This window comes from Crotalus tigris, unplaced genomic scaffold, assembly GCF_016545835.1.
Source record: "Crotalus tigris isolate CLP2741 ecotype Arizona unplaced genomic scaffold, ASM1654583v1 scf7180000018825.4774228, whole genome shotgun sequence".
Taxonomy (NCBI): domain Eukaryota; kingdom Metazoa; phylum Chordata; class Lepidosauria; order Squamata; family Viperidae; genus Crotalus; species Crotalus tigris.
The window spans coordinates 2577940-2595106 of record NW_024097215.1 but is presented as its reverse complement, the minus strand read 5'-3'; the positions used below and the strand labels follow the sequence as shown (position 1 = coordinate 2595106).

The 17167-nt window shown below is 40.7% G+C and overlaps 1 protein-coding gene across 2 annotated transcripts in view; it reads right to left on the bottom strand.

Moving 5' to 3' along the window:
- Window positions 1-17167, bottom strand: part of GCK (glucokinase) — a 27469-nt gene extending 10302 nt beyond the window's left edge. Inside the window, exons 1-5 of one of the 2 annotated variants that reach the window (XM_039356474.1) lie at window positions 17100-17167; window positions 4531-4693; window positions 2947-3101; window positions 2080-2199; window positions 321-416 (exon numbers count right to left, since the gene is read on the bottom strand). In XM_039356474.1, the coding sequence (XP_039212408.1) occupies window positions 321-416; window positions 2080-2199; window positions 2947-3101; window positions 4531-4693; window positions 17100-17144 (579 nt within the window). In that variant the 5' untranslated portion in view covers window positions 17145-17167. Of the gene's footprint in view, window positions 1-320; window positions 417-2079; window positions 2200-2946; window positions 3102-4530; window positions 4694-7623; window positions 8109-17099 lie in introns of those variants that run through there. The other variant, XM_039356475.1, reaches the window with a different exon arrangement.

The window sequence follows — 17167 nt, the reverse complement described above, 5'->3', positions numbered from 1 at the left end:
ATTTGGGAAAAACACAAAGTTGTGTCCATTTAGTTCTTCATCTTACATGAAAAAGGTAGTCTAAGCTTAGGGAATATGGGACAGATTCAGTCATTCCTATGGCTCCCTTCTCCCACATTTTTCCGCAGTTCCTTATCGAAACATCTTATCTTAGCCTCCCAGTTCTTTAGAGAGTGAGTAGACAGTGCTATGCTCAATCAGTAAGCAGTCCACTTCGTTAGAAGGCTGCTTTTCCTGACTCTGAGAATAGCTCAGGGTTTGAATTAGCAGAGAAAAGGTGTGATAATGCACCATACGTTATCAAATGATGTTTCTCTCACCCCTCTTCGCTTGATAGCATCTCTCAAAAGCCCCACAATGTTGTTCCCTTCAGCTCCAGATGCTTTGAAGCCTTTCGTCCAATTCAGCAAAATGCCCTACAGATCAGGACATGGAAAGAATCAGACCAAATTTTGCAAAATCAAGCACACCTCTTGTGTCCAAAATAAACAATATACCATGGAAAAGTTTGTTTCAAGCAAAGAAAAAAGCCACTTTGTACCAGCAATGGCGAATCATTGCAGATTGTCTGATTTTGATCATCTTGGACTAGATCTCACGTGAGAACGATGACATTCTCACAAACGCTTCACCTTGTCGTAAGAGATTTTTAAGGTTTATATTTACTGAGGATTTTGCCTCAGATAAACCGATAGAAAAAGATAGAAAAGAAAGAAGAGCAAAAACAGAAAAAGACAAAAGAAAAAACTTAAGTTATGAAATACAATGACTGATGACCTTCTCCCTAACAGCTACTCTAATAAACAATCTATTGACGCCTTTCCAACATTCCTATAGGAGATACAACCAGAATGCAGGGTGAGGCTGTTATAATTTTGCAAAATGTCTGCAACCCTACAGAAATCCTACGATGATTCATGGCTAACACGGTCTATTCATTGCTGAAGTATCTGTCTAGAAGCTCACCTACAGTGGATCCACTGACAACATTGGAGTGACACGTGTCCCTTAGCACCTTTTGGGCACCAGGGACCGGTTCTGTGGAGAAAGGTTTTTCCACAGACCGGAGAGTGTGTGCTTTTGTGCGCTGCCTGCATCCCACAGATGAGGTTTTGTTTGTTTGTGCGGACTGGTTGCTGGCATGCCACCTGGGGTTGGGGACCCTTGCCTTAGCAGATTTGCACCTTAGTGGAAGTTCCTTTTTCAGTGTCATTGTAACTTCCATCGGCCACTAAACGAATGATGGGAAGCCAAGGACTACCTGGGAATTTATCTAGGTTTTATGCTGAATTTCAAGGAAAGTGCTCCACTTTGTCGTAAAACAGAAGTACAGGTAATCCTTGACTTACAACAGCTTGATAAGTGACCGTTCAAAGTTGTAACAGCACTGACAAAAGTGACTTATGACCATTTTTCACACTTATGGCCGTTGCAGTATCTTTAGGGCCATGCGATTTACATTTGGATCCTTGATAACTGGTTCATATTTATGACGGTGGTCGTGTCCCCGGGATTACGTGATCCTTTTTACGATTTTCTGACAAGCAAAGTCAATGGGGAAGCCAGATTCACTTAACAACCTGCAGTGATTCACAAGTCATACAAAGGGGCAAAACTCACTTAAGAGATATCTCACTTAGCAACATAAATTTTGGGCTCAATTTGTGGTCATACGTTGAAGACCATCTGTAATTTTCTGTGGAAATTGATCATCTTCCGAGCGTCCACAGCACAAGGCGGTTGGTGTGACTTGTTTGGTTGTTTTTAGATTTGGCATATTTTCTTCCACGCTTCCCTCTGTACCAGGGGTCTTCAAACTTGGCAACTTTAAGACTTGTGGACTTCAACTCCCATGGCTAGCTGAGGAATTCTGGGAGTTGAAGTCCACAAGTCTTAAAGTTGCCAAGTTTGAAGACCCCTGCTCTCTATTGAGTTCTTCCACCATCATTTGTGGCAGAAGGAACACCACACTCTCCAATAGTTTTGGGATATATGGTTATGAATGATTCACGGGCTCCAGGGAGAAAGTCATACAGTCAACAGCAGAGAGTGTTGCAAATCCCTGGTTTCAGATCTCACCTTGTCAATGTCTTCATGTCGAACAGGAAAGGAAAATGTAAAGCCCAGAGGCAGCTTTTTGTGCTTCATTTGATGTTTGTCCAGGAAGTCAGAGATGCATTCCGAAATATAATCAAAGAGCTGAAGGAGAGACACAGAAATTCTATTGCCTTTTTAAAATTCTATTGCTTTTTATTTCTTGCAAAACACTTATTCAAGAACCTAAATCAGGGGTCTTCAAACTTGGACTTTTTATGACTTGTGGGCTTCAACTCCCAGAATTCCTCAGCCAGTGCACCTGGCTGAGGAATTCTGGGAGTTGAAGCCCACAAGTCATAAAAAGGGCCAAGTCTGAAGACCCCTGACCTAAGTCATTCGACAATGAGCAAGACACACTATCCTAGGTGAGAGCAAGACATCCACATCCTTCCAACAGTTGAGCAGGGCTTGTATAGTTGGGCTGTTATCACGACATGTAATAGCTGCTGAAACACCCTCTTTTACACAACTTTAGCTTAGTTGTTGACTTAAAAATGGGTTCAATGAGCACCTCTTTATTTTAATTTGTACTGCAACCAAACCATGAGGTAGATTAAACTGATCAAGAGGAACTAACTCAAGGAAACACAGTGAGTTTCCATGATCAAAGGCAACCATGAATTTGGATCTTCCCAGTATTAATTCATCCATTGACTTTCTAGTAGTTGTAGGGACTTGAAACTTTTTTGGCATCTAACCAACCTATAACGTTCCATAGACTATGTCTTTTTTGAGGTGCTATGCAGAGGTGCCTTACTGGAAGAGGGGCGGTGTATAAATTTAATAGCTCGTGTTGTGCAAATCCAGCCCACATCTCATTTAGTTCCTTTGGCCTGATGATCAACTCACCATTTCAGCGGTTCCTGTCCTGGCATCCTCTGGAATGGAGTACATCTGATGTTTTGTCTTCACCTTCCATTGCCCTTCCTCAGCATCTCCCACTTTGACCAGCATCACTCGGAAATTGGTCCCGCCAAGATCCAAAGATAGAAAATCTCCAACTTCTGTAATCTCAGAGGGTGACAACGTTGTCAATTTATGTCTTTGAAAAGCAACCCGAATCAATGGCCTCCAGAAGAACCCCATGGCTCCTTTAGAGGGCTGTCAACCAGTGGTGGGATTCAGCCAGTTCGCACCACTTCGGCAGAACCGATAGCTAATTGTTTTTTGCCCAGGCCCAGAATGGACGTCCGGAAGCGGCATCCACACAGAGAACCAGTTGTTCACATATTTGAATCCACCACTGCTGTCAACTGTCCAATTGGTGGATCCAGAAAAAGAAACTCCTGGGACATTATTTTACCAAGGGTATAAACTTGACTGAATAACCCAGATGAAGTGAAACCAGCTCTGGGTTTCCTGTGCAAAAGCTAACTTAAATATGAGCCAGCAGTGTGCTGCAGCTGCCAAAAAAGCCAACACAGTGCTAGGCTGCATTAACAGAGGGATAGAATCAAGATCACGTGAAGTGTTAATACCACTTTACAATGCCTTGGTAAGGCCACACTTGGAATACTGCATGCAGTTTTGGTCACCACGATGTAAAAAAGATGTTGAGACTCTAGAAAGAGTACAGAGAAGAGCAGCGAAGATGATTAGGGGACTGGAGGCTAAAGCATATAAGGAATGGCTGCTAGAATTGGGTATGTCTAGTTTAATGAAGAGAAGGACGAGGGGGGACATGATAGCAGTGTTCCAATATCTCAGGGGCTGCCCCAAAGAAGAGGGAGTCAAGCTATTCTCCAAAGCACCTGAAGACAGAACAAGAAGCAACGGGTGGAAACTAATCAAGGAGAGAAGCAACCTAGAACTAAGGAGAAACTTCCTGATAGTGAGAACAATTAACCAGTGGAACAACCTGCCTCCAGAAGCGGTGAATGCTCCAACACTGGAAACTTTTCAGAAGAGACTGGACAGCCATTTGTCCAAAATGGTATAGGGTTTCCTGCCTGAGCAGGGGGTTGGACTAGATGACCTCTAAAGTCCCTTCCAACTTTACGATGATGATGATGATGATGATTTAATTCCCCCTACCCCTGTTGGCCGCCCACAATCAATTATGTCTGTTTATTTTGTTATGGGAAACTAGCGAGCCATCTAATCGACCTGCTCTATGTGTCCTTGGGTTGGGCACTCTCTCATGGGAACAGGTGATGCTCAGCTGCAGCTGCCCCCACCCTCGCATTCCATTCCCCCCTCCCTTTTCTTTCTCAAGCTAGGAGCAAAGCAGAATATAAGTGAAAGTGCAACTCAGTCTTGGCATGGGCATTTCAATAAAGTGATGGCTAATATTAGCATGCTTCTGTTTCTATCCCAGGACTGTCTACTGTTCCAGGATAGTCTTTGGACAGTGTGATGGAGATTAAAAAAATAAATAAATAAGAGTTTAAGTCTGCCCCTCCCAACATCCATTTCTATTAAGGTAACAAGTACCTGATCCTTCTGGTGTGGTCCGCACATATGTGGGCAGCATTTTCACTGAGGCTTCCTTGTGCGTCTCTAGTTTTAAGCCTCGGTCCATTTCCTTCTGCATCCGACGCATCACCTCCTTCAAATCCTCTTCCCGTAGCTGGAATTCAGATAGGATCTGCTCCACCTATGAGGGAAGAAGGACAAGAAAGGTTCAAGAAGATGCACACTGTACTTTGAAAGTGAATAACCTCCTCCTCTTCTTCCTCCTCCTCCTCCTCTTCCTCTTTCTCGTCGTCGTCCTCTTCCTCCTCCTCTTCCTCTTCCTCTTCGTCCTCCTCTCCTCCTCCTCCTCCTTCTCCTCCTTCTTCTTCTTCTGACAAATCACTTTCTCAAATGTCTGCTTTTAAGGGAAATTAACTTCCAGTTCTCCCATAGCTACAGAGTTTATTAGGCAATCCATGTCTACTTCTACAATTCTGCCTGGCTTCCCTTGTTGTGAAATTTTTAAAAAGGTTAAATGCTATCTGTTTTAGATTATCTGAAGGACCCGGTATCAATGCAATTAATAAATGACAGACGACAAAATATCTAAACCAACAAACAATCTAACAAGAGAGAAAATCGAGAAGTGTTTTTTTGCATTTCAAATTTTTTTGAGTATTAAAAAAAAAAATCTCTCTCCTTTTTGTCCGCTGATTCCAATTTACAGCTGCTTCCAAAACCTGGAAAATGTACGGAGACTGTTGGTCAACATAAGTGAAAAAAAAAATTAAGAAAATAAGGACCTCATAAATTCTAGAATTCTAATTCAGAGGCACAGATTTTTTTTAATCATTGTCCCACTTTCTAGTCCACTTAAATTGGATCATGTAAGTTTATTTATGGAATGATGGCTAATTAAATAATGATCACACAGTCAAAAGAGCCTGCACTTTCCTCCCACATTTCTATTTTTAGTTACTAGTTAAGACAAGGGAGCATTTTATTGATCAGTTTGCTCTTGAAAGCCTTCAAAGTCTAGCCTAAAAATAGTACAAACTGTAAATATTTACACTAGTCTTTCAGGATTCTACTTTTGGTCAACCAAAGAAGAGTGGAGTCAGGTTGAAATACTATTGCATCATTAAACTGTGACTTTTCTTGACCTCTGGATGTAGCAATGATAGCACATGTTTCTAAATCCATGCCTACTAGGGATGTTGATTCAAGTAATAGTACACTAATGTTACACTGATTCAACAAATAGTTTATATTGGTTAAATATAATAGTTTATAATAGTTTGCTGGTTCATAGGAATAGATATTTCTTCTATAGAATTGGAGAGACTTTGCTTCAAAGGACGTTTGTCCAAATCTTTCATACCATTATAGGCACACAGAACTTGTTGGATCAGGCCAGCATTTCACACCCCTTAGAACAGTGATGGCGAACCTTTTAGAGACCGAGTGGCCAAATTGCAATCCAAAACCCACTTATGTATCACAAAGTGCCAACATGGCAATTTAATCTGAATATGGAGATTTTAGTTTAGAAAAAACAACTCATACATTAATATCTTTTGTCTTAAAAGAAAAACACAATAACAAAGCTTTCAATGACACAAACAACTTTTTACTGAAAGGTAAAAGTTTGCATTTGGCATGCTTTTGAACAATTCATGTGATTTTTGCTGTTGTATGCATGCTGGTAATTTGTCTAACCTTGGCTTATACTTTGTAAGTTTGAGAGCAACACATGCAGCACTCAGGTCATCTGTTAGTCTGTTTCTGATGTCAGATTTGATATAATTCAAAGCTGAAAACAGCACGCTTGCTCCGGAGGCTTGTTTTGGCTAGGAAGGGGCTTGAGAAATTGCTTTTTCCTGCGAAAACCTAGCCAAAGATTGAGGCACGCGTGCCCACAGAGAGGGCTCCGAGTGCCATCTCTGGCACGCATGCCATAGGTTCGTCACCACTGCCTTAGAATCTATTTCCAGCCATGATCAGTTAGACATCACTAGAAATCTTAGAACCAACAGGGCATGAGAAAGCAGCAAGAATTCACTCATTACTGCTTGTTCCAGCTCCTGAGAAACAGATGGCTTTTTCGTGCATAGCTTCTAAAAAGAATAGCATTCTAAACAGATATTTTGGGTGGGTTTGCCCTTTGCACTATGTCCATGGTTCCCAAACGGTGTGCAAAAGATACCCACAGGGCATTGTAGCAAACTCAAAGGTTTTCATCAGATGGTGAACCACCCGCTCAAGATAGTTTATAGTTTCGGGATAAGAGCTCCAGGAAAAAAAATTAGACGCTAAGTGTCCTATGAACCAAGAAAGTTTGAGAACCTCTCCATCCGGTCATTACTTGGTTAATCCCAGTTCAGAGTGAGTTCGCACAGATCACAGCCACAAGGCACAGGGGTACATGTAACATGCTAAAGCAAAACCAATAAATCCCATCTTGGAGTAGAAAATTCCATGCATTTATGAAGCAGTAGTGTGTGAAAGAGATGTTTCCTTTTGCCATCAGTTGTGAATTGGATGGCTGATTAACAAAATGACTTAATTCCCACATTGCTGTACTGTGGTTAGTTTGGTTTAGGCTTACTGGAAAGCATAATCCTACCCGAATAAACCCAATTTGGCTAATAAGCCATCACAGATGGCTTGGTGTTACTTTTTAACCTGATCATTACCTCTTCTTCAATAAACCATGATTAAAACAACTCAGGATGATGGCTAAACCCAGTGACTCACTGCCCAGCCTCATATCTGTACAATTGGTACACCAGAGCACTGAAATCCTCTTTACATATCACCATGCTTAGGAACATCCTGTGCTTTGTGGTTATTCAGTTTCTTTGGGTATAGTTAACAGCTGTCCCTGTTCTGATAGCCCTAAACATTTGCTTCACTCCCACTTGCAATTGAACTCCAGGGAAATTGGGCCCCAAATTAGTGGAGAAATCCAGATCTGGAAGCCAGAGAAGCAAGACTTCAAAAGGAGAAAATGCACTCTATATTCACTGAAACTCCACCATCATCATCCCTTGGTTACAACACTCATTTCATATAAGGCCGTTTCCTTGGAATAATTTCTTAAAGCCTAAGAGAAAAGAGCATCCTCCTTACCAGTCTCGAGGTCTCAAACATTTTCTTCTTCATCACTGATGGTGGTAGCCTTCAAAATTCTCTGAGCAAGAAAGAGGTTTCCTTGCTGTAAAGGAGAGACTGGAACCTGTTCCTTTCCTGTAACCCGTTCAGCCACCTGGTCTTTGAAACCGACAAGGCAACTCAGCCGCCTGTTTCTTTTGTTTGCTTAAGCTCAAGGTTGAGCGTCACCAAGATCTGAGAGGGGGCAACGTTTCTAGACCCCAAAGATTAAAGGTCCACCAGACAGAGGCAAAAGAGCACCAGCTACTACCGCAGCACAAAAAAACGGAGACCCGCTATTGCAATACTAACAAGAATGATGCAAATAGCATTCCTGACACCTCATCCTTTAGCCTCGTAGGGATTTTGAATGACTTCAGCTTCTAGGTGGCTCTGGGCAGCGTGGCTTGTTAATCATGCTTTTATACCTCAGCATTATGGGTGAACCCCGCCAACAATGTCGAAACAAGCCATGACTCAGCACAAGGTGGAAACCCATTCAAACAATTCAAACATTGGTATGTTTATGGCTCCTAGTGCTTTGAACAACAGTTTCTACTCATGTTTCATAACGTATACAGCATAAATAAGTTTAGTTTCCTTTATTTATACATCTGTTTATTTATTGCAAGTATGAAGATAGTACCCATTAGCCCAGGGGTCCTCATACTTGGCCCTTTTATGACTTGTGGACTTCAAGTCCCAGAATTCCTCAGCCAGCATGCCTGGCTGAGGAATTCTGGGACTTGAAGTCCACAAGTCATAAAAGGGCCAAGTTTGAAGACCTCTGCATTAGCTCAATGACTGAGAAGTGATATGCATATCCTAAAAAATGCATATTGTAAAAAAAATTCCAGACAATGAACAGATTTAAAATCAACATACATATCATAATAAGGACATTTTTGTTTTTGCATGGAGATTGAGGGAAAAAATCATATCATACATTAGATAAGACTTCTATCTAATATTATAGGGCCTTTGTAAGAATTAGGATTGGGATAGATCTTGATGTTCTCCCAATTTTATGTACTTCTTTAGCAACTGAGGAAAAATAGTAGGAGAAGAGATACACTATCTAGGAACAACCTAGACTGAGTCAGACCATTATGAAATGTTACCTCAAACCCAAGGTTCCGAAAACTGGCTGGAAAACCACAGTTTTTGTCTGTTGTCTCAATGTCAACAGAGAAGAGGCAGAATGAATCAGCAGGGAAAGGATGCTTGCACACTTCAATAGTTACCTCTCTCCCTCTCCTATAGCCTGGGCAGGACTCTTGAGAAATATTTTCCAGTATGGCTCAATTTGTATGGGAACATATCCTAGGCCTTTTTCTATAGCCAAAGTCCCAGAAAATTCATATCTTTAGGAGATATCCAATGCCTTCTGCCAAAGTATTTTTTTCAACTTCCCCTTGTTGCATGGGGTTTCCTGTCTAAGTGCCAACTAGAGCTGACCGTGACATTTGAGGAACATGAGTAGTGCTGTTTGGGCTACATGAACAACTAAACTCATACTTTGAACTTCAGTAAGAGTAGGAATGCTGATTATAAAACAGATCCATAATTAGAAAATAAAAAATGTCAGACTATTCCTGTCCTGGTCTGCTAGTGGTCTATGTAAAGATCACTTTCTAACCACACACACAGAAAGGATTATGAATTATTGTCTGAAGGGTTCAAGTCAGAAGCTTATTGTTTGGATGAGAAATTAGAGAAACGTGGAGTTAATGGTTGACTAGAAACCTGGATGCTGCACTAAAATATTTACCTGATGAAAAAGAGTCATTCTAAATTACATGCACTGTTCAAATAGATAAGAGAGAAAACAGGAGACCGAAGGAGACTTCCAACCTTGAAAGTCACCTTAACTTATATGTTATAATCTCTCCTCAAACTGCACCCTGCATTTTGATTTCTAACCCAGGCACAATTTAGCTCCTTCAAAGATTGGGCTATCAATGTAGTCTTAGTCACTGGAATTAAGCAAGAGTGGGTTTTAGGCTTAGAAAAGAAAATACAACTGTTTGAAAGAGGAAAAAGTGAATCAATTGAAATTTAAGTGAATTTCCTAGGTCAGTGAAATCTGAATGTTAGTTACTCCAGGGTTTAAAAATGCAGAATGTATTGTTTGTTTGCATATACGGTAGCATGCAAATCTTCCAGTGTTGGAAGACCTGAAAGACCAGATTAGGGACAGACCACCATGGAAAAGACTATAGGCAGTCCTCAATTGTCGTAACTGGAGGACTACCTGTATTCGTCATTGGTCGGGCACTCTGTTGTTATTAGCACTTTCTACTCTTGCACTGATGAAATTCAGTCCCTCAAGATCAGGGGTCCTGGGGAATTCTGGGAATTGAAGTCCACAAGTCTGAAAGTGGCCAAGTTTGAGAACCCTTGCTAAAGATCGTTATCTGAAATATTCCTTCGATAGCATTCATTTGGCAGTGGTGTGATTCCTTTTCCAGCAGCCCCGATGAGACAGGAGTCATGAAGAAAAGCAGTAGCGGGGAGGATGAAGCAGGCAGGAGAAAAAAGTGCCTTGCTGATATGTTTTTTCCTTTCTCTGCTTGCTGTCTTGGCCTCTTGCTAGTGCAATCTTCCCCAAGAGAGGCGGGAAAACAAGTAACTCACAGTTGATCATTTGAGTCTGAAGCTGTGCAATATTTTCCTTTATTGGCAACCTCTGATGGAAAAACCTCCTTCTTTAAGGGGCGAACAAGACAATACTGAATCAGTAGCTATGGAATTAAACCGTGATAGATTTGCTGATACAGTCTCACGTGAGGAGAATTGCAAAGACGTGCGCAATGCTATCATTTCTTTTTAGCGTCTGTCTTCTCCCTGAAATTACCATACTACCGATTTATTTTCACATCTAGACCTTCATGTACACATTCGTTGTTATAGAGGGAAACTAATCAAGGAGGGAACCAACCTAGAACTAAGGAGAGATTTTCTGACAGTTAGAACAATTAATTAGTGGAACAATCTGCCTCCAGAGGTTGTGGGTGCTCCATCACTGGAGGTTTTAAAGAACAGATTTGTCTGAAATGGTACAGAATTTGCTGCCTGAGCAGAGGGTTGGACTAGAAAACCTCCAAGGTCCCTTCCATCTCTGTTATTCTGTCATTTATTTATTTATTACCCAGAGCAGAGCAGAACATATGAGGAAACCTGCTATTTTTACACATTTCAGCCAACGAGAAACATTGCCATGATGAAAGAATTGGGCAAATTGTCTTGTAAATGCAAAGTCATTGTTTAAGAAGAGGAATCAGTGTTTCTGTTAATTCTGCATGGTTTCTTTCCTGTAGTCGTATCTCATGAAATATGGAACGTCACTGTTGAAGGTCTAGTTCAGTGGTTCTCAACCTGTGGGTCGGGACCCCATTTGGCGTCAAACGACCATTTCACGGGGGTCGCCAAACAACGCAGTCATTTTTTCCCCCTTTTCCTTAGCTGTGCTACTCCCTTTTATTCTATTGGCTTTTGAAAGCCAATAGAATAGACTCTCTTGAATAGAGTAATTCTATTGGCTTTCAAAAGCCAATAGGAATTGTCCAGGCTGTCTCTGCCCTGCTGAGCCCGCCAAAAATCCCATTCTGCAAACGGTGCAGCACCAGTTGAGTAGTCCTGGACTTACAACCGGTTGGGGGTCGCGGCATTAAAAAGATTGAGAACCACTGGTCTAGTTTTACATGGTTTATAAAGATATTTGTCTAGTAATCATTCTCAAACATTTAAGTTCATGTTAATTTTATTTGTACTTCTGCAGATATGGAACGCACAGTAATTTGGGTTTTTTTTGTGTGTGAGTCCCCTGTAAACTTCCCACAATGTACAACAGTCCTTCCTGAGACAAACACATTCTTTGAGTGCTCACGTGTGGCGTGCACATATTTTTTTAAGCTAATGAGACAACCTTTTCCCGGAGCATGGCAGAACGTTGCAATGGGCAATCCTCTCTTTCGCTGTCTTTCTCTCTCTCTCCCTCTCCAGGTTGCGTAGCTGGATTGAAGAGAAATCAACCAGCTGTGTGACTTTATGTGTTAATGGACTTTCACTTGGACCAGGTTCATTCCAGTTATTTATAGATCACCAGCTGCTCTTTCATCATCATTCTTTCTGTGACCGGTTTTTTCTGGTAAATAGTCAAGGATACAACAAAAAGGGAACAAGGACGTCACTCTGAACTGGAGCCCAGGTTCATCCAGCCGTACCATCCTATTTATTAATTTATCTATGTATTTACTTAATCAATAACTAGCTATTGGAAAGGAAATGGGGGATCCCCTATTGATGTCGGGAACTTAGGTCAAGAGATAGAGGTCACGCAAATAGAGTACATGGAAAGTAATAGGAGGGATATGGGCTCATTCATCAACTTAGCCTCTCTCTCATTTGCTTCTTCTTGAACAGATGCAGGCTGGCTCATAATAATCCAAGAAATTATAATAAAACATTTTTAAAAATGAAAAAGATGGCCAGCATGATAAAGGAGGGCTTTCACTAAACCACACTACGCAGCTATCGGTTTGCTACGAATTCCAGTCATCTCCGCGATAACCAGTTCAAACATTATGAAATCAATTTTAACCCTTTCATTTCCAACTGAACTTGTCACTTCAATTTTCTGCATCAGCTGCTCCAAACAATTAAACCACATTCATTCTGACCTTTACATATTTCTCCTTTCTGTTCGTATCACTTAACATGTCTATTTTTCTTCCATTTCATTTCTGCAATCCTTCCTTCTTCTTACATTCTAATCCAGGGGTCTTCAAACTTGGCCCTTTTATGATTTGGGGACTTCAACTCCCAGAATTCCTCAGCCAGGCACGCGTGCCTGGCTGGGGAATTCTGGGAGTTGAAGTCCACAAGTCATAGAAGGGTCAAGTTTGAAGACCCTTGTTCTGATCACAATCTTCCCTATGCTATGGCTGTCATTTCTTGGCGCAAGTTCCCAGATCAGGTGGATGTCACTTCCTTCTTTCCTTATAATCCTTTTCAATAAAAAAAAATCTTACTTCCCTAATGCTGATTTATACAAAAAGTATTTTCTAGTTTATTTTCTCTCTCCCTGCATAAACCTGACCCAAGTTCATATTAAAACGAATTTGGGAATTGTTGTGGAAGAAAGCAATCAACTGTACTTTGCAACGGAACAAATTACGTACAAACTGAGAATTTCCTTTTTCTTGTATGGGATCCAAAGAGGTCTTTTTTGGCAGATTTCTCTTCCTCTGTTGAATTCCTGCCACAGAGTTAATATTTAGAAGATCATGTAATGACCGAAGAGCTGGCTTATTCTGCTTAACCATTAGTTTAGCAATATCATGCAACAGCTGATGTCACTACCCAGAAAACGTTGGACTAACAGCATTGAAGGGTAGAGATGCATATTTGAGAACTCTGTGATCTACAAATCCAGTGGCACAAACGGTATATTTTTTCAGTGAGCCTGGCACTCACCTGTGGTACACAAGCCATTGTCACATGCTTTGAAGTTGTATCTCGGTTTCCTTTGTTTGGCCAGAAATATCCAGATGGTAAGAGCCGAGGCAGGAAGACTCAGAATGCAAAACACGAATCTAATTTCCCTGACTGGAAATCTTGCCGTTGGTAAGCAGTATTTGCTCAGACAATATTGATAAGAGGAAACGGCATGAGAAATCACAGAAGACTTTGTGGTTTATAAAATTAGATACTGTGGGGAAAGGGAAGGTAATACAGACTATAGTCTTCTGTCTCTCTGTCTCTCTCCCACCCATCCACCCTCCTTCTTTCTCCCACACACACACAGGTAGTTTCCATACTATGCTAGTGATTTTCCTCCTGCTTTATTAATGGATTTGAAAAGCCTGTTCTGTAACAACACGTAGCAGCAGCCAGTAAAAGGAACATTCAGTCTCATCTGAATTTTGGATCTAGTGGGAATTTTAATTTCCCACAATGCCCCAATTTAACCTAAGTCCAAGTCATTGTGGGAAATTTATATGATGGTTAAACCCAGTTCTGTGTGCTGCTCAGGCCTTTACACTGATATAGAGCTACTCAGAAAATCATGACCGTTAGCTTGAATAAAAATGTGTAACTTGTTTTCTAATGAGGAGAATTCCTGCCTAGGTTAAAAGTAGGAAATAAGGAACCACTTTTGGCAACTTCCAGACTTTGATAGGATCAGTGGTCTGATAGGTCCAGATTGGTTACGATTGTGGAAACATAGTATATTTTATTGTTATCATTAGGCAGGTATACTATGTATTTTGTATGTTTATGTTTCAATTTAGAGGTTATTTTGTTACTACATAATTCTGATGTTATTTTGATAGTCTAATTTTGTATATTCTTATACAACACTTCTGTGTTTTGTTTTGATTTAGAGTAAGAGGTCACTTTACTATATATTTAAAGAAAGTTGGAAGATAATATATTTTCTTATCACATATTTTTCCCTTTCGGATCCCCCTTTTTCCCAATTTTTCCCTTTCTGTTATTTTGTATGTTATCTCTCTTTGAAACTTAATAAAGTTGACCTTTTTGAAGAAAGCCAACATCTCCACTGGATGTCCTCCTTCCTGAGGTCATTGAACCCACTGTTATTTCTCCCTTCCTTTCCCTCATCTTAGGAAATCTCCAATCTCCCACTCCTTTGTGAATGTCCTGTGTGCTCCCACAGCAATGTGGCTGGATTCACCATTCTAACCTGGTTTGAAGTCTCCGTATCTTTGTCAGCTGATTTTGCTGAAACTGCATTCATCCATTCGAGGAAGCAACTGAGATACAGTAGAACAGGGGTCTTCAAGCTTGGCCCTTTGATGACTTGTGGACGTCAGCTCCCAGAATACCTCAGCCAGCGTGCCTGGCTGAGGAATTCTGGGAGTTGACATCCACAAGTCATCCAAGGGCCAAGTTTGAAGACCCCTGCATTAGAAGGACTAGTAAATCGCTCCTGGTATGACACCATCTGATCCTCAGAGAACTCAGAACATATGCAAAATAGGACAGATGCTTTTACTGGAAGTGGCCAAAGAGAAATAGATCCCTAGTATTTATTTGGAAGGAAAATTCTAGGAATGTCTCTTACCCCCACGGAAAACCTGTTTAGTGCAGAAATATTGTAGAAAAGGGAAATTAATAGAAAAGAATATTTGTAGCTTAAGGTTGAACTGTGGGTCCTTAATGCTCTGAGTTTGGCTGTTTGCTTGCAGACATTTCATTACCCAACTAGGTAACATCATCAGTGCTAAAGTGGTGTGGGGTTTGCTCTCTGTTTATATACAAGTGACGTGCCTGTCAGTAATGGTGGGAGTGTTGTTTTCTTCTTGGTAGTTCCTTGATTAGGCTGTTGGTCCCTTATGAAAGGGAAATTGGAGGTGTGGGATAGTAGAGCAGCACCCTCTGCTGATGTGTGTTATACGGAACAAACCTACCATTGCTCAATTCCTTCTTCCTTGTCAACAATAATCCTTTTGCATATTACATGTGAACTAAAGTTTAGTACTCTCTAATTATGCCAGTGTACTCCGTACCTAATCTGTGGGATTTACTATTGATGGATAAAAACACAGAATCTTATTTTTAAAGGGTTAGGATTTGTTAAACAAATATGTAAAATGATCGTCCAGTTCATAAAACCTTATAATGCAGCCCTACATACATCTACTCAAAAATAAATCCCATTGTGTTCCACCAGCCTTATCCCCAAATATATGTCCTTAACATGATAGCCTTAATACTTTATGAAGTTCAATAATTGTTCATATTTTCATAAATTTGCATCCCAACCCAACAAGTTACTTCTCTCCAGAGGATGGAGATCATATCTATGTCTGTTTTGTCACCGATGTAATTCCATGAAAATGCAGAGAATCCAGATGATGTGTGAACATTGCAGAACCTGTACTGGCTGTGCCAAAACCTCTGAATTTGAAAAGGCTTATAATGTGGAATTAAGCGGATGTCTTCATGCGGAAGGTTTTCAACCTTTGCAAGAAGGATGGCCAAGTCTCATGAGTCATCTCCTCTAAAATAACTTTTCCTCATGCGATGTCCTTCAGCTACGTTGGATTTTGCTGACTGAGAAGATATTTTGGCAAAACCGGCTATAAAATTGCTGTCAGGTGAATCATGGAGAGTCTGAGCAACAATCATTTATGAGGAAGCTTGTGATGGAACCCCATTAGAAAGAGAGTTTCTGCAAGTGGCAGCAGGACACCTCATTATAGGAAAGGCTTCTTCTCTATCTTAACAGAGAGAGGGTGCAATACCTCTTTTAAGGTGCTTGTCAGTTTTATACTTATTTCTGCAACACCAGAACTTTTATCCCACGAGTGAAGAATGTTCTTCACAGAGGGAACAAAACTTCCCCAACCCTTCCTTTAAAGATAGCAGAATATCAGAATAGGAGAGTTGGAAGGGACCTTGGAGGTCATCTAGTCCAACCCCCTGCTCAGGCAGGAAACCCTCCACTATTTCAGACAGATGGTTGTTCAATCTCTTCTTAAAAACCTTAAAAACACTGGAGGCAAATCATTCCACTGATTAATTGTTCTCACTGTCAGGAAATTCCACTGATTAATTGTTCTCACTGTCAGGAAATTGCACTTAGTTCTAGGTTGCTTCTCTCCTTGATTAGTTTCCATCTGTTGTTTCTTGTCTTGCCCTCAAGTGCTTTGGAGAATAGGTTGACCCCCCCCTTTTCCTTGAGGAAGCCCCTTAGATGTTGGAAAACTGTTATCATGTCACCCCTAGTCCTTCTTTACATTAAACTAGATATATCCAATTTCAGCAACTGATCTTTATATGCTTTATCCTCCAGATAAAAAGCAAAAGGTTTTTTTAAAACCATCTGTCCATATCACAGTGACCTAATTCAAGAGCAAAACGCTCTGAGTTAACATTATATATTCTGCTGACTTAAGTGAAAAGCTACACCATCCTTCGTGTGTTACTGCAACCGCATCATGAGGTTATTACTGGATCAAGGAAGTGTACTGCACACTAGCCAAATGCCTTCAAAATCCTGTGGACATTTGGACTAAGTATCATCTGACATAATGGATCTTACTTAAAATAGGCGTAGGAGACCAGCAGAATACGGAACACACCAATGCAAACACCCAGCAGTGCCTGCTATGATTTTTTGACTGCTTAATTAACTTACCCACTTCACACAGATTCAAGGAATCTGCCTATATCAATACGAAATATTGCAAATATTAAAACCCCAGCATTAAAATTACTTTGAGAAAAAGTGCAAAATGTCTGCAAGTTATCAAACTTGGTGTGCTTTTAATTCTGGTTTCCTGAAATCCTATTCCTAGAATAGGCAATTCCCTTCCTTATAACTTATAAGCACATCTTCATATGATGATACTTCTATGTATGGTTATCAGAGTCTAAGAACAAACAGTCCCCAGAAGGAGAAAACAAAGGTAAGACATTACCCTTTCCTTCTTGGGGCTATCCATCCTATTTCTGTGATCCAGCATGGGGGCAGCTCTCTGCACCAACC